At 38.2% G+C, this 26676-nt stretch overlaps 1 protein-coding gene across 1 annotated transcript in view; it reads right to left on the bottom strand.

Annotated features, from left to right (window-relative positions):
- ccdc102a (coiled-coil domain containing 102A) overlaps positions 1 to 26676 on the bottom strand; it is a 65019-nt gene that overhangs the window by 17591 nt on the left and 20752 nt on the right. The window contains exons 2-6 of the mRNA XM_079866235.1: positions 17801 to 18566; positions 15577 to 15794; positions 15027 to 15135; positions 12754 to 12870; positions 10843 to 11052 (exon numbers count right to left, since the gene is read on the bottom strand). Of these exons, the coding sequence (XP_079722361.1) occupies positions 10843 to 11052; positions 12754 to 12870; positions 15027 to 15135; positions 15577 to 15794; positions 17801 to 18475 (1329 nt within the window). The 5' untranslated portion in view covers positions 18476 to 18566. The remainder of the gene's footprint in view (positions 1 to 10842; positions 11053 to 12753; positions 12871 to 15026; positions 15136 to 15576; positions 15795 to 17800; positions 18567 to 26676) is intronic.

Genomic DNA, 26676 nt, shown 5'->3' with positions numbered 1-26676 from the left:
GAACAGTGAAGAGTGACTGGAGAGAGATAGGGTGTTCGGGAAACGACTGCGGGTCACATTAGAACCTGGATCCCCCTGTGAGCACCTGAATATATATATATATATATATATATATATATATATATATATATATATATATATATATATATATATATATATATATATATATATTTTTTTTTTTTTTTTTTTTTTTTTTTTTTTTTTTTTCACACACATTTTTTTAGTTTCCTTTATTTTAGATTAATTATTTTACCCTTCTTAATTCGCCTTTGGCTAAGCCACACCCTAGAATGTAGATTGACCAATCACAGCGCAGCCAAGAACGAGCTCCGACAGAGGTCCGACACTTTTTCACAGCGCTCCATTGACTTTAACGCAGGCGTCTCATATTTTTGGTCTCGGCAGGCTATTACCGTCGTAGTTTTATCAAAAATATGGTTAAACGTTGTGCCTGGGGCATTTGTAACACACATATACGCGTTTCCCAAAGAGGTTGGAGGGGGGTGTCCGTTTTTTCCCCTTCCCAAAACCGAAGTCAAATCCTGACAAGTGTCGTATTTGGATTAAACTGTGTGTGTGGACGTCCTCACAGTCAGCTAAACCCCTCAAGGATCAACAAGCACACTTTTGTGTGCTCTAAGGTAAATTTAGCTTTTAACCTTACTGTGAAGTTATACTAGTTAGACAGTTTTATGCTGTTTTAGGTTATGATTTCGGTTCTCTACCCTAATTAATGAAGAATCAAGGTGCTAGCAAGCAAGCTTAGCGATAGTTTAGTTATCACGTAAGTCAGGATTGTATGTTTTGACTAGCGGCTGGATGTTAGATAACTGTGTTATTCAAGATACAAACACCTAACATTAACGTTAGGTGTTTGTATCGTGAATAACAAAGTATCTTGAATAACAAAGTTAGCTAAAACAAACAGCATAAAACTGTCTAACTAGTATAACTTCACAGTAAGGTTAAAAGCTAAATTTACCTTAGAGCACACAAAAGTGTGCTTGTTGATCCTTGAGGGGTTTAGTTTAGGGGTTTAATCCAAAGACGACACTTGTCAGGATTTGACTTCGGTTTTGGGAAGGGAAAAAACGGACACCCCCCTCCAACCTCTCTGGGAAACGCGTATCTGTGTTACAAATTCCCCAGGCACAACGTTTAACCATATTTCTGATAAAACTACGACGGTAATAGCCTGCCGAGACCAAAAATATGAGACGCCTGCGTTAAAGTCAATGGAGCGCTGTGAAAAAGTGTCGGACCTCTGTCGGAGCTCGTTCTTGGCTGTGCTGTGATTCGTCAATCTACATTCTAGGGTGTGGCTTAGCCAAAGGCGAATTATTATAACTTTTTCATTTCTTCTTAGGGAGTCTGTTCTGGGTTCTGTTCTGTTAATATATAAATAATAACTAATAATATAGAGTTCAATAACTGTTGTGATGAACCAAACGTTGTCTGTGGGGTAGCACATGCAGCACTACATATTGTTCCTGATCATGTCAGTCAGATCTTAACAGTTTGTTTGCAGATTGTTTTGTGAACTAGTCACAATGTATTTTGTGAGGTTTTGCAAGAGGCTGTTTTGAAATATGGTGATGTGTAAACTAGAATTGACCAGAAAGCAAACCTGCCACCCTGAGTAAGCAATGATATTAATTTCCCATGTGAAAATGTTTTTACATGTCTTACGTAACATAAGCAAAAAACAGTCCATTCCATCAGACATCAAAGTCCTACATCCTGAAAAAAATAAAATGATCAATGTCACTCATCTAGCTTACAACATGTTTCGTGAAATGACAGATAGGTAAAAAAAAAAAAAAAAAAGAAGCTCCTGAGGTCATGCAAAACAGTGAAATATTGTATGTGAAAGATGAAAACTTCAAAGAAAAGATAGAGATTAGCATGAAAGGCATAAGGCAGAAACCATCTGAGAAGATGAAAAATACATGTTAAGTGGGAGGAAGGTAAAATTACAAATGACATCACATTAAAAAAAGGAGCCTGTGATTTAACAGCCTTCTCCACTTAAAAGTTAAATTTTTCATCTAGGTAATTTGGACCTAGCCATCTTTGGTGAGTGTTTTGAAACTGAAAGAAAGTGGAAGGAAAAAAGAGGGCTGGATGAATAAAACATGCCACGTCATGATGAATGATCTATGATGCTACAGAAATTTACTGCAGCAGAAGGAAATGGAAAGTGAGAAATGGAAACCTGGGATACGGGAACAGACACCTGATCAACACACACAGATTTACACATACGGTTCAACACACATGGGAATACAACATGAGAATGTGAAGAAAAAAAAAAAAAAAGACTTTGTATAATAATATAAAGATGGATGCAAACAGACACATACGCACAGAGTAAATGAAAGCAGGGTGAGATTATACAGCCGCATGGGGAAAGCTGTTAAATGTTTCAGATCCTGAAATGTGCTTAAACATGTGGCCCACTGCACTCAGAACACACACCTTGCCACGCAAGACACAATCACCTCTTTCTGTCTCTCACTTCCACTCTAAAAGATCGGAAATACACAAATGCAGTCTTAGAATATTCTATTTCCTTTTCATTTTGCCTTTCATCGAGAGCAGAGAGACGAGAGCTTTTTGACGTGCTCACCAAATGGTGTGCATCGAGTGGCTCCAATGGCTGCCGCCCATGCAAAGCCAGCTATAAAAGCAGAAAAAGCTTTAGTTTGGAATATATAATATTAGTGAATTTTAGCTAAATAAATCAGTCAAACTATTTCGGTCCACTTTGCACTTATTTCTTCTTTGCAGCTCTATGACATACAGTAGGTTTTATATAATTTCTGGAGCTTACAGCTAACCCGGGCTTTCTCACTCGCAGCCAAGAGCCAACATAAGAAAAAAAAAAGCAAACTCCACTCCTGGTTTGCATATAGTATATTGACAAAGATGCCTCACACCCACATATCTAGTTATACAACCCAGCCATGATGGCAGAGATTATGTAATGCTCAGAAGAAATTATAAATCTCAATATGTATTCTTATATGTAATATGTAGTCATGCAGTTTGCAGTTAAAAGGGTCAATTGCCTGCTAATTTACTCTAGAACGTTCATTAACATTCACCAGTCTCAAAAACAATTAAAAAGCCTAGTTGTTTATTTTAAAATTCATAAAGCATATAAATGGCCTGAGAGGGATGGTGAAAATATACATACAATTAATGTTAATATAAAATACAATATATAATTATATAATTTATTAGAATTTTTGTTGAAACAAACAAATGTCATATAAATTATAAACTAGAACAATGTCTTTTTTTATCAACTATCTTTAACAAGGATTAATAAATACTGCAACAAATGTATTGCTCATTGTTAGTTAATGTTAGTTAACAAATGGAACCTCATTGAAAAGTGTTACCCATAGATTTAAGAAAGATCTGGACAGGTAAATAAGGTTGTGAATTAAAATCCACAAACTAGTGATCCATGATCTGAAGATCCCCTATTACTATGGTGTCCTCAAGTGCTGCTCCAGGGAAATGCCTCCATTTGGTTGCTTTACATAAGAAAGCATCTTGTAATGAACATAAACACTACACCTCTGTTACATGTTTCTTTAACTTCAAGTGCAGCTGTAATCCAGCACAAACCCCTGACCCTGCCTTACAGCTATCATTACAGCTGAGGATTAGATCAAGTCTAATAAGACAGCTAAGTGAGAGCACAGTCTGGGGGAGGGACGCCTCAGTCGATGGGAAAATGGGGGCGATGTAGGAGCTGCTAGAGCCATAATGGTTTCTCTGCCAGTTTGTGCCTTCCTAACACTATTTCTCTTGACAGACTGAAAGGATGATTCACTCACTCCAGTTTTATAGTGGGCAAAAACAGTGGGCCAGGAGCTATGATCAAACAGTGTCTGTGGCTCTTAGTGGCCCTGACCTGAGACCGAGGAACATGCAGTCCAACTGGCCAGGAAAATAGATGTGCCGTCTACAAATAGAATTTGCTGTGCCTTTCAAATGAATGGTGCTTTGTGGGCAAATCTACACAGCCTGAATCTAAATTTGAGTTCACCTTGGTGGTTTTAACATGCATCCTCCCAGACAGGGTCCAAAATTAACACTTGCTAAGTAAAGTAAACTCAGGAACTGCTAAATAATACAACCAGTAACACAATGAACCGTGCTGTTTGTCACAATTATGCAGAGAAATAATTAAGTAATTCAAATTTAAATAATGAAATAAAAAAATTATTCAATAATTATGACTTTTTTTATTTAAATGTATATATTTATTAAAAATATTATTTAAAAAATGTTGATGCCATAGGGAAAACATATTCCTGCAGCATTGCTGTAGCTCAAACATTAGGGCATGGTACTAGCAATGACAAGCTCATGGGTTTTATTCTGGACCCTGCTCACAGAATAGTAGATCAGATTTGCTTATCAGATTCAACTAAAGTCATGAATTTAGAATACCATTTAAGCACAGTTAAACAAAGCTTCATTGAAATGCCACAAGATAGACACACACACACAAAATCCACCATGACCCTGGGCTTGTGCTGGAGAGCCGTGCTGGTAGTGTTTGTACACTGTTTTAGGGGTTCATGAGGCAAGCAAAAAGGCCTCATTCGGACTACATAGCGCCCCTCGAAACATCACATGACCATTAGCCCCGAGATCAGATTAAAGCCAGACTATTTCACCTGCTCTAGCCCCTCTCACTTTCCTTATTCAATCCTGAAGTTCCAATTACTTTTTCCTTTGCTTCCCTTCTGTCTCTCTCACTCTCCTGTCACCTCTTCCATTCATCCTCTCTGTCTCACCTTCATTACCTCCATGCAATTTCACAGTGCAGATCCATTGTCCTCTGTGATTGTATTGTCCAGCCGTCCATTTCTTCCCCCCTTTCACAATCTCTCTATTGTAAGTGAGATGAACACTGCACTCTTTTTCAGCACATTATCCTCATATCGTCATCCTCATCATTCTCTCTCACTTCTTTTTTGCAGAAGGACTTCTGTTTAACCTTCATTTCACCTCCCCCACTTTTCCCTCCTGTCGGCCCTGAGAGAAGGCTTTTTTTGCTGACCGAGAGCTCTCTCGATAAAAAAAAAAAAGAAAGAACCCAGACATCGGTATCAGAGCTGCTCAACCCTTACATGTCAATGTCTAGGCTTATACATCTTAATTTAAAATGTTCTGAATCTTCAAATATGCAAATCTGGAAGAAGATTTCCCTTGAGTTCAGATCCTTGGATAATTTTTTTTAATGCATTCCAACCATTTTCAACAGCACATTCCACACACAGATACGTACACCTTGTCGTTTGTCCCGTTTGGGTTAGACAGTGGGCTGTAGATCAGCAGTAATGGCATGTTGTCAGTGCTGGCTAACTGGGACATTGGCCTCAGTGGCTCATAAATAAGCCATAGCAGTAGGTGCAAATGGGTTCATTTAAACTCAGACCTGGCCTTATAGGGCTCTGCTGACTGGCGTGGGATCATGGGAGAAGTGACTAATGTGTGGACACAGTGTCATGCTCCCAACACATAGGAACTCTACTAACACAGCATACTGACAACAGCATTAGAGGGATAGTTCAACCAAAAGTTAAAAATCTGTCATCATTTACTTACTCTTATATGTTGTTTAAACCTGTATGACTTACTTTCTTCTGCAGAAGACATCTGAAATTGTAATTTTTGGGTGAACTAACCCTGATCAGTGTTGTTATTATATAAAAAAAAATTAAAAAAAATAAAAAAATAATAATTATATATATATATATATATATATATATATATATATATATATATATATATATATATATATATATATATATATATATATATATATATATATATAATATATTTTATTTATATATAAAATAAAAATAAATAAATAAAATTAAATTATAATTAATTATTTATTTATTTATATATTTTATTTTATTCATTTTTTTATATATATTTTTTTCCATTAACTAATTAAGCTGAAATATTTGAAATTTGAAATGTTGCTGAAATAAAATTGTGATAAAAGTTTGTTGAAGAACTACAATAACAAACTGAAATAAAAATAAAGCCAAGTAGAAGTAAATTAAAATGAATTTAAATGCATTTAAAAATAAAAGCTCATTAAAAATATTTTTTTAAAATACCATAATAGTATATAAATAATACTAAAATAATACAGAGTTTGGTTTATTAATGTAAACCACCAAGGTGTGTGTAGATTTTCATTGTAAATATCTAATCTTCTCCTGATAAATGCAATTTAAAGTATTTTGTTCTGCTGTGCTATCAAAACTTTTTTCTGTTTGGTTGAGCGGTCTGACATGTAAATTTCGGACTCAACAAAGTGCATGAGTTTGGGCTGGGAAACTTGTTTGGAAAAAGTTATTTTCCAAATCCTTTTTTTGTAGTTACTGGTGCACAAATAACACACTTCACATTTAACCTCTTGCATTGCATAAAAATGGAATAATCATAAACATTTCTAAGGACAAAGTTAGATGAATGAGAGCTGGCAAATGGTGATGGATGAAAAATAAAAAAGAAGGAGAGAAAAATGTGCATGAGACACCTCAATAAGTTAAGGGCGACCCCTATGAGAAAAACACAGCAGGCCCAAATGGAAAACCTCTAGAGAAGCAGCCCAGAAACTGAAAGGCAAGACAATTCATTTCACACTGGCTTACTCCAGATGTAGCACACTAGAGAAGCTCATTTATACACACACACACACACACACACACACACTCTGATTCATTTGCTGCTTCCAAATCCAGAGATGCAAATCAGAGCACATGGGCTCCCACATTGGCCGTCGATACTGTTTACCGCATTTCCATCAGAAAGTAGGAGCAACAACAGCAGATGAGCGGCCAATATAGGCTCATTAATCATTGTGATTTGTGAATGAACTCGCTCTCTACACCATCAGAGCAGGAGGCATAAACACCTGTGTGGAGGAGCAAGAGGCTGGCCAGATGTTGAAGGAGTTTAAGGAGAGGCAGGCTGTTGAACAGAACGTGAAGAACACATCTGTATATGGAGAAAATTCGAGACAGGACACTTGTTTTCCATGATCCTCAAATTCTTTAGACTTAAATTATTATGCTTAACTGCTTGAAATACATTTAGTAGACAATGTAAATTGTGTCTTTTTTTAAAACATATTATATACTGGCAATTATAATATATATTATAATTATAATAATATGTATTACTGTATAAAACTTTTCAATTGATTTAAACAGTTTACAAATGTAACCAATTATTTATTTCACGAGACAATTTCTATACTTCTATTTGTGTTATTCTATAGTTAAAAAAACTAATAATATAAAAAAAGATGTATATACTAATGCATATAGTGCAGGTCAAAGGGCTTTACAAATCAGAATATAAAAACGTAAATTAAATCATTAAAATAAATATGTAAATGTTAACTGTGCCTATATATTCTTAAATAATAATTACAAAAATTATATAACTTTCTGTACAGAACTTTTTAATAACAATTCTATTTCTCAAAAACCTCCATTTTTCCAATACCTCGAAATGTTATACTCACAACTATATGGAATATGACTTTACTGTTGACGTTATTACTATTTTATAACATTCTACATTTTATAACATATTGCAATATGTTTGGTAAAACATGTGACTAGAAATGTGAATGATCAGTAGAGAGAGAAATGAACAAAAAAAATGAGTGAGAGAGAGACTGAAAAAGTATGGTATTAAACTGACCTCCAGAAAGACAAACTTCTCTTTGATCCGAGAGCAAAGAGACAGACTTTAACTCCAGTTCAAAGCTTGTCTACTCTAGACTCAACAAACCCTTTAGGAATAGAAACAAAAAAAAAACCCTGTGCAGCGTGTTTTGCCAATGTTCCTCCATCTGGATGGAGGCCTAATCATTTTATTCGTGTTTGTTGAAACACAAGCGTCATCATGTATTAGCCCTACACAAACATGCTTTGAAGTTTGTAAGAGGTCACGGTCCCAAACAAAACCAGTCCCTGATCAAAACAAACAGCAGAACCAATAGCAGAATCTCCACCTGCACGATTCACCTGGAGCCTTTTTGATGTGTGTGTGTGTGTGTGTGATGTGCCGACCTGCAGCTGTGTGTTTGTACACGCACCGCTGTCTCAGTCAGACTGAGTTCTGACTGAGCCTCGGCCAACCTGACGAATCCCTTTCGAATCAGCATGTAGCCTTCCAGATGGGCACCAAACAGCATGTTACAAAGGGCCGTGATTCAGGCCTTAAAGCAGGGATATTCAATTAAACTTTACATTTTTACATTTCCCTCTTACGAAGAAAAAAATAATAATTTGCATGCTAATAGGAAATCTCTTGTGAGATGAATGACAGGGCTAAAGTCTCTTATGTTCACCAAGGCTGCATTTATTTGATTAAAGATTCAGTAAAAACAGTAATATTTTGAAATATTATTACTATAAATTTTAATTTATAATTTTAAAATGTCATTTATGATTTTCATACACATGATCCTTCAGAAATCATTCTAATATGCTGATTTGGTGCTCAAGAAACATTTCTTATTATTATCAGTGTTAAAAACATCGATGCTTAATATTTTTGTGGAAACCCTGATACATTTTTTCAGGATTCTTTGATAAATAGAAAATTCAAAAGAAATGCATTTATATGTAAAAGTCAAGTCGCACACAAACACACTATATAAATATATTCACTATAGAAATTTCCAAGGTTTCATTAAAGGAGAACTCCGGTCAATTTTAACATTGAGCTCATTTTTTTGTAAATTTGGAGTGTTGTCAGTACAGAGAACAACGACAAAAATCGGTGTTGCCTACACAGTGTTATCCTCTTTTTAAAATTTGCACCCTGTTGAATAAATGGGGCAAGTTTTAAACCTGCTTTTAGCCTCTTAACATCCTTGATGTGTCATTACAAGTGCACAGCCAATGTGAGTGATTCCTTTAGAGTTAACACGGTGAATCTGACTGCAGTAGATGTGAAAGATATGAATAAAAGTGATGTTAATTCAGCCAGCGCACATACCTGTATTTACATCCTGTTTTCGGTTGAAGTCCACAGTAGTCGATTGTCGAGTTCACACGCGTGATCATAGGTAGCTAACTAACTGCGCGAACTCGACAATCGACTACTGTGGACTTCGACCGAAAACAGGAAATAAATACAGGTATGAGCGCTGGCTGAATTATTATCATTTTTATTCATATCTTTCACATCTACTGCAGTCAGATTCACCGTGTTCACTCTGAAGGAATCACTCACATTGGCTGTGCACTTGTAATGACACATCAAGGATGTTAAGAGGCTAAAAGCAGGTTTCAAACTTGCCCCATTGAAGTCAACAGGGTGCAAATTTTAAAAAGAGGATAACACGGTGTAGGCAACACCGATTTTTGTCGTTGTTCTCTGTATTGACAGCACTCCAAATTTACAAAAAAATGAGCTCAATGTTAAAATTGACCGGAGTTCTCCTTTAACTTGCATACCGGTAACTTTCCCACTCCTACAAATCTCAATTAAATTGTCTGACATTTCCTAGTTTTCCATGACTCTGGGAACCCTGCCCTGAGTACAAAGACACTACTAATGAGTGATCAAATCAATATTTCATCTCTTGTAGGGATGGCAAACACCAGAAAAATCACACACACAGGAAGTAGCCACTGAGTCCCATTCCCAATATTCTGCACATACTGGGTTTAACAGCAAATATGACAGTATGCATCAATCTACGGGTGAGAGTCGAAGGAAACGTGGGAGAAAGTGAGAAAGCGGCTGGAGCGGAATATGATTTCAGTATCAATCACACTTTGTTCTTTTTGTCAGTGATGGTGCATCGTCCTCAGTGCGCCGTGGCCTGTTTCTCCGCTCCTGTCCTCATCGATCCATTTGCTTCAACAGCTCCTGAGCAAGCTCATCAATCTCTCTGTGTTTCTCTCCCAGACTGCAGGCCGCCGGCCACTATCAGGACATCACTCGTGTGGGAATGTGCAACAGCATGTGGACACATACACACACACACGCATGCGCAACACCATTCTCAGATGGCCATATGTTATGCATTTAACAAATAAGCCAACACATTGAGCCTCGCATGCAGGGATTACATGTCCATTTCCTGGCACAATATCCCTATTCCCTTGATACTGGATTAATTGACATGCTACGCTCACTCTTAGCCCCTTTCACTCAGTTCCTTTCCCTTCAGCATACCTCTGGCCTCTAAAACAACTCACTCTGCTCATATTCATCTTTCCCTCTTCCCCGCTCTCTTTAAATCTTTCCTACTTTCTAGGCAGAAGTGTAAGAGCAGGTGAGCGAGTGATTTACAGCGTATATATGAGGGGAGCTTTGGATCACTTCATAAATCTCTGGCTGCGCTAATGGTCGCTCATAAGGGCCTTGGCCATAAGTGTCTGGATTTTCCTGACACACTACTTTAATAGAGCCTGACCAGCATCTTACAAACACACACACACTGAACGACTTTCTCAGCACAGCCAATATACAACACGAGACGTCCATCAAAACTGCGTGGCAGCTATTGCGCACATCCACTGTCTTGCAGAACAGGGCGCATGCCTCTCAGCACAGGATCTGATGGATATGGCCTCTTTACGTCAGTGACACTGCCTGGATTTATAGCAGGAAGAGGCTCAGATACTTTGCAAACTGCCACCACACCTCATCCATCTCTCATATGCTGTATAGTAGAATCTGAGCTGATGCTGAGATGTTGAGAAATGCTTACTTATGTAGGTTTGTGATTATTTGTGTGAGGTTACTGCGCTCTCCTTCACTCACCTTGTTCCTCTCAAACAGCTCACACTGGATGGTCTTGAGGTCAGTGTCCAGGGCGCTGGCGGCCTGCCTGCGCTTGCGTGCCAGCTGCTCCTCCAGGTCCTCCATCTGGGTGCGCAGCTTTTTGTTTTCCCTCTCCAGAGCCAGCTTTTCCGTCTCCAGCCGCTCCCGACGACCCCACTCTGCTGCATTCTCCACCTGCAGACGCTCCATCTGCACATACACACATACATTCAGTAAGACAGGAGCGAGGAAAGAGAGAGAGAGACATAACACAATAGAAAACAAAATATCTGAGGACAATGATGAATGTAAAGCTATTCCTAACATGTACAAATTTCCCATAAGCACAACAAGATAAAATAAATAAATAAATGCATCACCATTTCACCCTAAATGTAAATATTCACAATGGTATAATATTTTAACAAATATTCAAACGCAGTAATTAATACATTACCTGGAGTGTAGGTTGATTTTATTTATTTAAGTACGTTTGGGGTCTGATGCTGAAAGAAGTCTCTTTAGGCTCACCAAGACTGCATTTATTTGATCAAAAATACAGTAAAAACAGGAATATTGTTTTAAAAAAAAAATGTATTCAGGATTTTTTGATGAATAGAAAGTTTAGATTTATTTGATATTTATATAAATAACTTTTGGTCAATTTAATGCACCCTTGCTGAATAAAATTATTAATTTCTTAAAAATAATGAAACCTTTGAACAGTCTTTTTGTTTTTTCTTTAGTATCTTTAGTTTCTTTTCTTCAGTACTTCTACTTTAGTGATATTCTTAGGTCAACTTGCATTGCGCTGCATGTTTGAGATTTACCCAGATTTGGATCTAACCTTTTTGAAATCAACTGGAAGGGTGTTTTTGCATATCCTGCTTTTACAATTTTATTTTTCAATCTGTTAAATTCAGTAAATAAATACTTCATAAAACCTGTTTTGGATAAATATGTCAAGCTTAATTTGTTTAATTAATTAGTTAAATTCTTTTCACTTGGAAAATCCACACAAAAAAGGTTATGTAAGTTTGGGTTCCCAAACTTTAACTTTTTTTTGTTAAGCATTAGAACAATGTGTGTCGTATAAGCATTATACAAATCACTTTGACTGAACTGTTTTTTTTTGTTACATAGTAAAATTCCTGAAAACTACTAAAGCATATACTGTGTGCAGAACTCTAAGTATATAAAACATGGAGACACAGCATTTCCCATGTGTATACCCATAATCAGGAAGGACTAATGCGTATGCTGCATTAGCACACAGGACTACTAATACCCCAGAATGTTGTTGAACTAAGTGAAGGGCTCTCCACGATTTCCCAGTTCTGACCTGCTGCTAAAAGCAGTTTAATGGGAAACCATTTCTCCTAGATTCACCTTAAGTGCTGGCTGACTTTCATACCCCAAACTCTTCCAGACTAGTCATTAATATTTCTATAATGTCATTTGACTGCTGAGATGAGGCAGTGCCAGTGAAATGCCTTGATTCCTGAGGGCAGAGATGAAGGGAGGTCACCATGGGATTTTGGAGATGAGGGGACACAGCGGATCTGAGCCGGCACACAGGAGTGGCGGCGCTCTTTAAGGGGCGCATCAAAGTGCAAAATGTCACTCTCTCCTGCCAGGTTCATCTCAGAAACACCCCGCTGATAACACTGCAAGCTGGGAATGTGTTAGAGAGCAGCGTTCTGTCATTACGCCAGCCTGACTAACAGAGGGATGTGGTGTTTGGTGCCGTGCTAGTCGAAATGCAGGAGAGATAGCAGATGGATGTTTAAAGCCCTGAGGGTGTTTAACTTTGATGTATATCACAGTGAGTCCTGGGGTGACACCGAACCGGCAGCCCCATGCAGAACAATGCAGCATGGGTAGGACACAGCAAAAGTACATGTGTTTCACCTCTGTACGGAGCTCTGCCAGTTTCTTGTCCATGCTGGTGCGAGCTCCCAGCTCGTCCTCCAGATCTTCCGACATGCGGCCCAGCTCATCCTGATGCACCTCCTTCAAAAAATTCAGCTGCAAAAGAAACAGTGTCATTTATGTTCATCTCTGAAATTATGTTCTGAAGTAAAGCTTCCCCTTGCTTTGTCGGAGAATATCTAGGTACTCAAATAAAGTACACAGCCTAACTACACCAAACTATGTCATTGGTATTCAAAAAGATTTTACATTCTGACAGTGAAGGAGTCTGGTTTTTAAACTCATTTCACATTTGATGAAACTGTGAAACTGCACTCATTTAACACGACTTGTACTGACATTCTGTGGCAATACGGTCTAGCACATTTGCCATTAAGCGAGAGGGACGCTATGGTCAAAGTCTGATCGTTCTACAGCGTCTCGCACTCGCCATACTGTGACTCAAACGCAGTGATTAACATTCGCAGCAGGTCGTGAGCTCACACAGCTGGGCTGGGGACAGGCAGCTCATCTATTAAACTACTGAGTGTAGCGTGCACACTCTTCCTACTCATCATCTCATGGTATTCATGCACATCCATACAGGTTGAAGTTATTAAAAAGAGAAGCACATCTCTTCCTACTCATCATCTCTCCACTATATCCTGTGACGAGGTCTAGGTGTATGATGATGAATCAGTCCCTTATTCTCTCTATGGAAGGCTTGTATTGAGAGTGAAAGTTTCCCTGGGCCCAATCAGTGTGTCTGTCTTTCATAAAAGTGCCTGACTGAAAGACATCTTAAGCAGCAGTATAATCATTCATGAACAATGCCAGACTGTCTCGTTCATGGGTAACAACTGCCCCCTGGTGGTATTCTTATGTACAATATCAGTCAAATTTTGGATACAGTTATTCAAATATAAAAAAAGATATGCAGTTATAATATAATATAATATAATATAATATAATATAGTATAATATAATATAATATAATATAATATAATATAATATAATATAATATAATATAATATAATATAATATAATATAATATAATATAATGGTACTTATACAAACATAATTTTGTGTTATACTATAAAATATCAAGTTTAACACGTATCATTTTTGCTTATATAAAACATACAAGTTGGGTCTACATTACGAATTTACTAAAAAAATAAAGTGTTGGAAAAGCAGCCAAAATGTTGCCAGCGTACATGTAAACTCCTTAAAAAAAGCATCCCAAGTGGATACACCTTATGTTTTTATTAATTTATTTTAAATAGTTTATTTTATATTTTTCATGACTTTGTTATTCTTTTCCACATTTTAGAATAAAATGAAGAACAAGTAGGTGTGTCCAACTTTTTGGACTGTGTCCACTTTTTTATTATGAATTTGAAGCAGGAATGACTACGCATGGAGGATCCGTGACTTATAAGGAAGAATATGATATCAAAGTCAGAAGGTGAAGTGCAGGGGTTTTGATGAACAGGCCTTGCATTCTTCCTATTGATTAGAGCTCTCACTATAAATTGCGGAAAATTGGAGAAAGCGCCAAGGATTTCTTGCTCTTTTAACACGAAAGTGCTGGAGATCAGTTCCTCATGAGAATACCATGTGTTAGTGTTCTGGCTTCAGTATTTTACTTGTTATTTGTAAATCAGATACAATCCGCAAATAAGAAACACAGCATTGAAGCCAGAATACTAATGTTCACAATTAAGGCTCAGCTATTTATGTCTCGACTTGATGCCCGTAAAGCAAAAATAAATTGCTTAAAATACCAATACCAATCAATGAAGCCAACTAAACTAAATGCTCCACAGCTGCTACAAAACTATTTGGCTTTTGATAGTGACCTATTGCAAGTTGCTGAAGAATAACTGTCATAATAAACTACATGCAGAAGAGTTGGGGCGATCTAGGTTTCCACACAACCTTTTAACAATATTCAATATATATCTCAATATTTATGCAACTGGACTGAAATGGCTTTTTTCCAATCAAAAAAAAAAAAAAAATCACTTCAACCTAACAGTCACTGCTGATCAGTAGATTCAGGGTATTATGCACAGTATAAATCTAGTTTAGATATTTTTCGACACTATTTGTCACTAAATGACTACAAAGAAAGTTTGTAATGTTGCTTGACTTTATCACCAGCAAAATAATTGCAAAAATATGAAGAATATTCTTCATATCATTCATCCCTAATATGCACAACAGTTGAAGTGTTAAAAAAAAAGTGTTATGTTGCTTATGTTCCTCACCTGTTTTACAGCCTCTTGTTTGCTCTTGTTCAGTTCTTCATATTTGAGTTTCCATTGGCTCAGCTCTGCCTCCAGCTTCTCAATGTTCTTAATGAGTGTGTGTTTATCTCTGAGAGAGAGAGAGAGAGAGAGAGAGAGAGAGAGAGAGAGAGAGAGAGAGAGAGAGAGAGAGAGAGAGAGAGAGAGAGAGAGAGAGAGAGAGAGATGATAGCTTGACATGCACAGCACGGGCCAGATCATCAACATCATCATGACAGGGTGAAGGCAAATCTAAATAGATTGTTCTCCAAACATCTGGTCTTCTGAGATGCCTCCAGTAGGTGAATTTTAAAGTCAACATAGATATATCCTTCACCAGTCTATGATGAGTGCAATTCAGTGGTTAGTTGAAATAATTTTTATTATCAGTTATCCTTGGCAGTGAAGGATACATCTATGTTAACCCTCTAATTGTTATGAGAAGCTCCATGATTCTAAAGGCCTTTTATTTCATTTGTTGAGTTCTGGTCTGTTGGCATGCATTGTTGCCACCTGGACAATGATCACTTACTCTCTTTCTTTCAGAAGGACTTTCTGGGACTCATCCAGGCGTAGCTGGAGAACATTGAGCTTGCTGGAGTCCTCCTCCAGGGAAGCCAGATCCTCCCACAGCAGTCTGCTCCGGTCCTGCCGACTGAGAACTGAGCGCAAGCTACTGGCACTGCGAACGTCCCATGAGTCTGGAGCCTCTGACTTTGCCCTGAGAAGAGCCTCCAATAACTCCACCTCCTGAGAGACAGAAAGACAGAAAGAAAGACAGAAAGAAAGAAAGAAAGAAAGAAAGAAAGAAAGAAAGAAAGAAAGAAAGAAAGAAAGAAAGAAAGAAAGAAAGAAAGAAAGAAAGGGTTTCAACTGGTCAAAAGATGCCAAAATGGAGAGGTTGCATGACATGCCCTCATCCTCGGAAAAAAAAAGAAAATAAAAAGAAGAACCCAGAAAGTTATCTTACAAACAGGGATAAACAAGGAGAGGGTGATATTTTAACTTAAAATTACATTAAGTTCTTATAGAAAGGTTTAAGTTTACTTTTGTACAATAAACAATTCTGATACTGCCAATCAATGTCCAAAGTAAAACCTGGGTTGTGAAGCAAAACCATCTGAGAACTGCTGTCTAAGTCAATGTTTCAAGACAATGAAAACAAATTGAAAACATAAACAACAAAAAAACACTTTCATGTTTTTTCTTCTCCGTATTAAACCAAACCACATTAGAGTCGTTTTCTCTGTCATCCACATAACAAATATCACATTGCACCTTTCCTTTATTTCCTTTGTGCATGGATGCAATTCACAAGCTCTTTGGAGGAGTAATAAAAAACGGCTTTACAGTTCAATGCACCATCCTTTCTCTTTCCTTCCTACACACAGTAGGGATTACATATCAAAGACATGGGCCCCAGGATACAGACATGAGACACTAAACATGCTGCCAACTTCCTACGATCCCAGAAAGGCCACAGTTCAGTAATCGCACTAAAAGTGCAATGACAACTCCCTACCACCAGGGGGAACCAAACGCATACAATTAGAGATCATTGAGTTCCACATGTGGAAGCACTCAGCATGCCTGTGTGGAAACAGATCAGGAAATGGGATGGTATCAAACAATCCAGTGAGAATCAGACTAAGCTAACTAGTATTTGTTTACTTAGCTAAGACTGAATGAGGGTGCCTGATCCTACTTCAGAAAAGGTCCATGTCTCTGTGCTGAACAATAAAAAAAAAGAAGCAGCAAAAACAGTTTTGTACTCAGCAGGTAATTGTCACTGTTTACAGGAACCATAGAGACTCTTGAGCTATCTAGGCTACCCCATGTTGATATCTGTGCAGAAATATACATCCATCATGCTCGAAACTCTGAAGGTCAATTTGACACTAGTGACATCTATTTCCGTCCCTCTCTCTGCTGGTGCGTCGTCTTTGCAAGCCAAAAAAATAGGAACATTTGTTTGAGGGGTAATTCTTTTGAAAGATTAGTTAAAAATACGACGAAAATAACGGACATGCTCAAACGAGTCTAGGAATGAAAAAGGGGTTTCTGGGTAGTGGGAACTGGTGCGGTACCCCTGGCTGTGGCCCCATGGGGGGTTGTGCTGGTTCTAATAATAGGACAAAAAAATGAAACCAGCACACAAGCAAAAAGCACAGAGTCAGGTAAAGAAATCACAGGGAGGTGCACTGAACCATGTCTGTGGCTGACCCATTTACAATTGTCTACCTGTATTGAGAGTTAACAGCCTCGGTTATTCTATGGGTTTGAGCATCTGGGTTTAAATTGTTTTATTCAAATTTTTTCTCAAGTATTATTCTGGTATACAACTGATTTGACAAATACGTGTGCTTTCTGACAAGCGCTTTTGGTGTGCACTGGGTTCATTTGACATCAGTTTGGTTCGTTTGGATGATGTTCCTTCCAAACTCGGGTGCGCACCCACAAACCGTATAAGAATCCCCTTATAAAGGTGTATGTGGCATACAGTTCCTGTGAATTTAAGTATGGTTCTCTGCGGTTTTGGTTAGTGCACAAATCTTCCTGCAACCGAATAACTGAAATTGCTTTTTTCTACCTAGTCCTTTGTTCCTCTGAGAAAAAGAAAACACCCCTGCATTCTGTTTCGATCTATGTAGTTGAATTTGAGTGTCCAGCTGGGGTCTGGTAAAATCAGGCAACCCACCAACTAGTCCTTTCTGAAAATATTTAGCTTTACATCTTTCCAACTGAGGAACACTCACCTTCTGCCTGTCTAGTTTGTCAGTGCCTACATCTCTCACAGGTTCCTGCTCTGGAGAGCCTGGCCCATCTCTCACGCTCTCCTCGTCCTGGTTGTCATGCTTGATTTCTGGTTCCCTTGGCTGGTTGGAGTGTGTGGAGGCAGTTGAGGAGTTGGATGCTGGTGCAGTGGAAGCGTTCTCTGGGGAGTTCTGTTCAGCTCGGACCCTTTGGGCTTCCAGACGCAGTTGTTCATTTTCCGCCGCCAGTTCCTGGCGCTCCCGTCGTGCCCCTGTCAGCTCTTTGGTAAGGGCGTCCAGACGCTGTCTCAACTGCCTAACCTCATCCCGTGCCCTGTTGCGTTCGGCCCGCACCTTACTCCACTTCTCCCTCCAGTTGGCCGTACAGTCCGACCACCAGCGCATTGTCTTCTCCATCTGAGCTGCTCGTGCCCGAGCCTCCTCCAACTCACGCAGACGCAGCTCCTCGCGGCTCTCCCAGTCCCCAGAGCCATCACAGCCCAGCCCTGGAGACAGCAGCAGAGGAGGGCTTGAACTGGGTGTTCCCCCTGACGGGCTGGGCGTGTGGGTCAGGCTGTCTGGGGAGCGCACCCGATCCGGGCCCAGGCCCAGGCCGCACAACAAGCCTACCCCAGACTTGGCGGCCTCTGTCATGTGGGGGCTAGGTGTGTGGTTCATCACTGAGCCAATGATGAGTCCAGGGATAGAGAAGATAGTGGTCAGGAAGATCTAATCAGGAAGCCATGATCCACATCAACATGGTGGTTTTCTGTGAAGCAAGAGCAAGATGAGTTAAGAAGAGTAAACAGATCCTTCAAAATAAAAACTCTCTTTAAAAAATTCTTAGAAATATACTAATGTTTAATTATTCATAGTTTTTCAAAACCAAAATACCATTTTCAAGAGAAGCTGACATTTTTTATTTCATGAAGAAGAAAAAAAAAGTATAGAAGTGGCCTGTTCAAGTTGTTGTACATAATAATTGCAATGTTAATGTAATTTTGAATAAAATTACAGATAGGACAAAAAATGAGCACTATAATTTGCTCTGAAAAGCAGCCTACATATACATTCAGTAGGTGACAAAGACATACAGGAGCAGAGAGAGCAAAACGAGAGAAAAATAACTCTCTCTATCAACATGTCATTGCAACAGGGCCAATAACATTAATATTGTTGAACAATCCAGACCACACCATGACAACCAAGTGCAGCTTTAATTTACAAGTGTTCTCCCTTTCACACACTCCCACACACAGAGCTGTGTTTACTTAGAGTACAGGCAGGGTAACAAAGAAGGAGGTTCCAGGTCAAAAGCCTTCTGCCAGAGCAGCCAGCATCTCTCATCGGCCGTGAGAAGAGTTACAGCCCTATAGCAAAGGGGAGTAGGAACTTGTGTTTGTGTATGTAAAAAGTGTGAGGCTTTGGTGAACAAGGCTTAGATTTATTATATTTTTAAAAACAGACCTCTTTCTGACCTATAAAACAACTGAGCATGTCATCTGTCTGAGCCAAAAAGAAAATTCTAGTAAAACATCATAATATGGTTTACAATTTAGGTACATTCACAGACATGTTATACACAAACTCACTTATCTTAGGTTATTTTTTCAGTGGAACAAACAAACAAACAAACATTATGGGTATATTACTGCACCTAAAATGGAAGTCTATGAAATTGTGGAAGCAAAATTGTCAAGCGAAATATGATGGACTGAAGGGTCATTTCGTGTCAACTCAACCAGAGGATTTTTCTGGTGAAAGAAACACGTAATTTAAGAAGAAAGCCAAAATATTACATGTCATGGATGTATATTTACAGAGTAATCCACTCAAAATGTCAATTTTCACCTGAGATTTAGTGCCAAATTACAGGGGGTAAAAATGAGTTTAGAAAGATGACGTATCATTATTTTATTTTGACAGAGATTGGTAGGTAATTTTTGTGGGTTCATTTTTCCTCCTTTGGGTATTGCTAATATCCTTGTGCAAAAGTTACATAGTTTCTTGACTTTACATGTTCATGACAGGATAAAAAAAAAAAAAACGAGATATAACTTTGCATAGACAAATATCAGTAAATGATTTTAGGCTATCTCTGTAGTCAAATGTTATCATGTATAATGTTTAAGTCTTGAGCCTATACTTATTTTAACATTTATTCTGGTGCATTAACATTTATTCTACCCCCATAGATTTCCAATGGAAGAGCACTAAAATGTGGCACTAAAAAAAACACTCATATGCCACTATTCAAACCCTAAGGAAGTTTACGGGTGGGGCCTGTGGCTTTGGGAACTGCCGACTTGTGCATTATACTATATTGGGGCAAGAAACAGAGGCATAGGCTCCTCATAAAACACTACTCATACAAAAGCCCCCTTTTTATTAGCTCAGCTGGAAAAAAAATATGAAGACTATTAGGTTTGCTGCAAGCTGGGAGGGTGCACAAGGGTTTTGGTGACAAAGAACAGCAACCGATGCCACTGTGGGTCAAGGGTACAATGAATCAGCATCCTGGATCAACATATCACCACAGGCTACATAGTTTAGTCTATATGTCACTGGGTGTCTCTTTTGTGAGCTACAGCTGATAAGTTGGAGGCAAAGCAGTTGTCATGCCAATGAGCTCCTGCAAGGATTTGGAAGAGCAACAAAAAGCAACAGAACACCACAAGTAAGAAAACGAGAATGAGGCAGAAAATTAATTAGCTCCAGAGGCTTTCACAGGAGATCCTAATTAAGACTGATGATGCAATCTGAGCAGCATCTCCAACAGAAACATGAGCAGCATGGAGAGACGAGTGGATGAAGAGAAAGAGGTGAGGAAAGAGCGAGAGAAGGGGAAAATGTGTAACTGGACCCGCTGCTATACTGCTGACAGCTAGAAGAAAGAGCAGTTGATATCAAAGGAAGAGCAAAGACTTGCTAAAAAAAAAAAAAAGACAGATTTGGTTGAAGTTTCAGGCTTGCACTATTACATTCAAGCACTAGGACAAATTGAGAAACACTTGCCTACTACAAAAAATAGATCATATTTAAAGCAGAACTATGCAGCTTTGCCGATTTCTTTGCTGTTTTCTCGCTTTTTGCTCGCGGGTTTCTCTATAGAGCTCCCCCACAGCTTTGGAATAGATATTTGACAACACTGTCGTCAAAACTCGTTGGCGACTCTCCCCTCTCCCATCTTCTCCCGCTGGTCATGTGCATTTGTTTTCAAAGAACCCGGCGAACGCACGGAGCCATGTCCACTGAGGTATGTATGATACACAGAAGGCTAGCATATAAATGTTTAGATAGTGTATGTGTGCAGTGCCGTAAAGCAATTTGTTACATCGCGGGACCTGATATCACGCGATACTTTCTGACGCTGAGGCCGGCGGCCCGGCGGCCCAAAGTTGCAAGTGTGGTTTTTCCGCTCACAGGCGCTCGGGGGGTGCGAGACGACCACCATTCAACCCGAAAAATGTCATATAACCATTCCAATGACTACGAAGCTGTTCGGTTAAGGTAAAAAAGTTACTTAGTTCACCTTTAATGCAAAACTACAAAGTCAGAGGTTAATTATGAACTGCATTGGACACTCTCAGAAAAAAAGGTACAAAAGCTGTCACTGGGACAGTACCCTTCAAAAGGGTTCTAATATGTACCATTTAGGTACTAATATGTACACTTTTGGTACCAATATGTACACTTTTGGTACCAATATGTACCTTTGAGGGACTAATATGCACTCTTTAGGTACAAAGGTGTACCTTTTGAAAAGGTACTGCCACAGTGACAGATTTTGTACCTTTTTTTCTGAGAGTGGAGGATTAAATGGTTTCCCTCCTGCCACAACTATTTTCCCCAAAACACTGTTCCTAGTGTATACCCTCAACAGGAAATCCCTCAAAAGTCACAGATTTGCTGCCATCAGTTTGATTCACCAATGGACCAAGCTGACTCACCCATTTCAGGTCATATTTCACTGTCAAGGAAACATCTGGAAGCTCACAGTACCCTTTACCAAACCAGAATGAGGCTGACAGGCATAATGGAGTGTATACAAATGCTAGTTAAGTTCAAGCACGAAGAAATTGATTCAAATCTTTGCCATGTTAAATGGGCAAAAAAGAAGTAAACACTAAGACAAAAGATGATTTTTGAGAGAGAAAAGCAAAAAATGAGGGAAAAGCCGTTTGGAGGGAAATTAGCCCCATTATGCTTGGCATTTCATATGCAGTGGCATAGCTTTTTATTTTTCAACTGGGTGTCAGTAATACACTTCTGTTCAAGAGAAATTCCTTAACATCTCATACATTTCCGCTTTTCAGGTAAACTGATCTTGTTTTAAGGATGTTTAGATATTTTAAGTAGACAAGACAAATACTGATTAAGAAAAAGTTTTTTTTGCAGTGTTACATCCTTTTATAAATGAATGTTCATGACATTCTGCATTCTTCACAGTCTGCATCATCAGTTTTCATAGGTTTCTGGGAAGTATCACATGCCTGACTGGATGGCAGTATGCACAGAATATGTAAATTATATGCAAAAGATGTTATGCATAAAACTAGTGTTGTTAAGTTTCATTTATGGTCATTTTGGAGAAGATGGTTGAAGCTTGTGCGTATACTATATGGGATTTATAACAAAGCAGACTCTAGACACGTATGGTCTAATAAATCAAATCCTGTGCATGTAAAGAAAAAAATCAGTTTGTGTGTACACATACTTGTAGGATGAAATCTATGCAAAGTTTTATAAATGAGGCCCCAGAACACTCATTATTATTACATCACAGAAAATTCACAAGAACATTTTAAACAACGGAGACCACACACCACACCACAGAGCAACATCTCATCTGTCCAAACTCGGCAAGCAATGAATTACAAATCTGAAGAGTTCTTCAACGCAGGACGTAAATAAAGCCCCTGTGTAAAACGCTATCCATTTGTGTTTTCCCCAGTGGCTCTGTAGGAGTCGGAGGAACTCGAAGGCAAACTGAGACAAAGTGTAACTCACAGGAGCCAGGGAAAGTGAAAACCGATCTGATGGCTGCAGTCCATTTTACTTCAATGCCCTACTGTCACCGTCACCTCCTGACATAAAGCTAGGAGTACAATCTTTTGTTCCCTGGTTCATCAGCTATGCTTGTCAAGGTATAGCCTCAGGAGATATCTTCCATTAGGACAGAGTAAAGTGTTAAAAGACGCTCAGGGCAGGAAGTGAGTAATGTTGCAGAGATCTTATTTGTTTCTGCAGAGAACATGTATAGAAAAACGTGAACCTGAACCCAAAAAGTCGATTGAAATGTTCGGAAATATAAGAGAAGGGGGTATTATGAGGACAGCATCCGTTAACATAAATTTCAGAGTTGTAAGAGTGAAAGCACACCTTGGCTGTAACCTGTGATCATTGTGGTTTTCAGAAGAATTTGCCCCTAAAGGAAGAGGAAGTTTGTCTGTTTTGAGCGCTGCTAGCGCATGTGGTCTCCGACCGCAGACTGTGAAAGTGACAACAATCATTTTGTGTTCCACATTAGAGCAGATGATCTTGATAAAAGATCTTCCGCTGTCTCGGTTGAAAGCGTTCTTGCCAAGTGTAAATAAGCAAGTCTTAAAAACGGCTTATCTTCACAGCTAAGTAAGCTTGCTGAAAAGCTACAGACAGCCAAACTGTTTCGATATTGTAAACAGATGGTAAACGCATACGATATACCATATAGATAGCATAATGAGTTCAAATAAAGTGGAGAAGATAGGATAGAAGGATAAAACATACTCTTTAAGAGGAACAGTCAAACTGATTCTTTAGGGCATATGAATTATGTAGTATTATAAAACATTAAGTCATAGTACGCTTTAAATATTCTGGTTTAATAAAAGAACCTAACTTGAGACCAAATAGTCAGCCAGCCGGGGCTGCCGTTTACTTTCATCACCAAACCACTGGACGTAACCCATACCGCAAGCAGAAATACTCATAATACTGGAAGAAAAAGAAAAACGGAGGCATCCATTCACTGCAACGTCATTTCTCTGCTCTGCTCTCTAACTTTTTAACTGAGTTTAACTCGAACAGAATAAATGTCCTGTAAAATCAAAAGAAACCCATTATTTTCTCAACACAAGTTTACAGAGAAATGAAAGAAAGTGTAAACAGGTTTAGCTTTCTTTCTCAAGCTTGTCATTATCTCACACTGTGACACGGCTGATTAAATTCGAATGATTCACGCACCAGAAACTGGTAGACAAGCCAAAAATGTCACACAGTAAAAACAGTAATGACTATAGCCACTCCAGGCATATCTGCGGTCGAGACTGAGCTGGTGGATGGGCATCTACTTTATTTACATGACCCATGCACAGCCTGACTGGGCCTGCATGTCACAATCAATACCAGTAAAATGTCATAAAATAAGTCTATACTGCTGATCAAACAGTGCCTTAATTGAGAATAATTGCTTTTCAATCAGTGTTTAATCAATTCTACACCTAATCTTGAAATGAATATTCAAATGTTCATATGGTGTGACTTTTCTTCAGGATTAGAGCTGCATGATTCTGGATGTTTTTTGTTTCAAATAGAGATCACGATCCTCCCACGATTCTAAACAGACAACTAAATAAAATTACACAATTTACAAGAGGTTCTGACAAAATATTAATTGCTGCAGTCTATTTAAAAAGGTTTAATTAATTAGAATGATTTTTTTTAGATTGGTTTGCATTAATGAATGATTTAATGACTCACTCATAATGTAAATGCTTCACTGGTTTCATTACTGGATGAATCAGCGTTTTTGAATGAATCTCTTGAATCGATTTAAGTCACTTGTCGCTACATACTGGACTGGTGTAACAATGTAATAGATACAATCGTTATTTGAAGCGGGATCTATTCTATTTTGACCGCTAACGTAGAAATCAGTGTTTATCTGAACTATAAACTTATATATTAGACAAACTTAGACATATCCGAATCATTGTCATTTAGAAACAAGACTGTGTGGCTGTTTGAATCGAGATCGCAATCTTTTAGCGATTAATCGCGCAGCTCTAGGATATAGGTTTCTGTTTACATAAAACAAACACTGTTTGCAGAAAAACAAAGAATCAAAAATAAAATAAAAATGTATTCATGTTAGAAGTTTAAAATGTGAACACATTTTGCAGCAACAATACACACACACATACACACACACACACACACACACACACATTATATGCATGAAATCTGCAGGTCATGCATAATACTGGGGTCACCTGTGGTTAATACATTTTGTCTGAGAAATGGGTAACATATGGTGTCTCCATATTTTACGTCTGGAATGGAAAATTACTTGGACACTTTTATAGTGAAACAAATTTCGAGGGCATCAACAGGTGAACATTGAGTTTTTCCTCTTTTTTGTTATTATTATTATTATGTTAAGTCCAATAAAAAAAAAATCTAAACGAAAAAATGAAAAATCAACCATTTTAAATGCAACAAGTGAATTTAGGCTTCACAACATTATTATAACCTAGGCTACAGTATGAATTTTTTTTTTTTTTTTGAGATTTTCTACAGATTTCTAAGTAAACTGCACAACTGAATATCAAAGTAGAGGAATAAATAATCACCCACATGCACAATAACAAAACAGTCCTGACATTCATAGGAAGAATTACAACAGATGGGACAGATGTCAATTCTCTGACTTGGTGGGACATCAGGAAAAGGTTCATTTGGGGGTCAGCCAAGCCTGTCACATACTTACAGGGGCCTCTTGTGAAAATAATCACTAGTAACATGATCAAAGTTAGTATCCCAAGAGGAATTTAATGGATCAGGGAGTTAGAAGGTCTTACATATAGAGTAGCATGTAATAGAGAGAATTATGAAATAAAAGCAGCCAAAAAGAGAGAGAGAGAAAGGGAGAACTGGTGATATGTCAGAGGGGAGTGCTCATTTAAGGGGTGTTAAGCATTAAGATGTTAATCTCTTCATCATCTCATTCAACGAGGCATGAAACGACAATAATAAACACTCAAAATCCTGCATGAGCAGATTATGAGTTCGAGGTCAAGTCTGCAACCATGTATCAACCAGAACAAGATTTCAGTCATGCAAAACACTGAACAAGTGAGTTGAATAGAGCTATAAGGAAGAAGGTTGTATTGGAAGCCCATTTCTGCCTCAGAGAAAAATGGTAATTGCGAATTTCTATATCTCATATTGTGACAATATGCAACGTGACTTTATTGAAATAGCGACTTCTCAAATCTCATAATGTGACTTTACTCGTTGTTGTACACTTTCTCTCAATTACCTTCTTTATTGTTTTGAAACAGACTTCCAAAACAGGCTTTCCAAAAGAAATGGTAAGACATTAAAATGGGGAGGAAAAACAGGAAGCAAAAGTAGGACAAAGTCAGAAGGTGATGAAAAGTCAAGAGAGAAGCAGCAACAGGACACATACCATGCAGAAAGGGAAGAAATACTGACGAGACAAGACAGGATTATGCCTGAACTTGTGATTTCACAGTATGATTACAACACTGTCAATCCTGTGGAGAGGGCATAGGCCTATAGAGCATACATGATACATCACCATATTTGTCAATTTATCAGTTAAAGCACAACAATCTATGAAATGCAAACAGTCCTTTTCCTGTACACAAGTCTATCCATTTTCAAATTAATCAGACTTCTGCCTTTCATTAAATAAGAAAATTAAACAATCACTGAGCAAACTGCCCTGGGGGAGTCCATGAAAAATGACAATCATTCACCTCAGTGGGTTTAATGAAGGGAGATGTAGTATTTGTAGTAGAAAAAATGACTGAAATCCTCCAGCTAGCACAGGATTTTACACAACCAGTTACTGCACAATGGCTTTTCCTCAT

Source organism: Squalius cephalus (genome assembly GCF_949319135.1).
Source record: "Squalius cephalus genome assembly, chromosome: 3".
In the NCBI taxonomy this organism is placed as follows: Eukaryota; Metazoa; Chordata; class Actinopteri; order Cypriniformes; family Leuciscidae; genus Squalius; species Squalius cephalus.
This window is presented reverse-complemented; position numbering and strand designations above follow the sequence as displayed.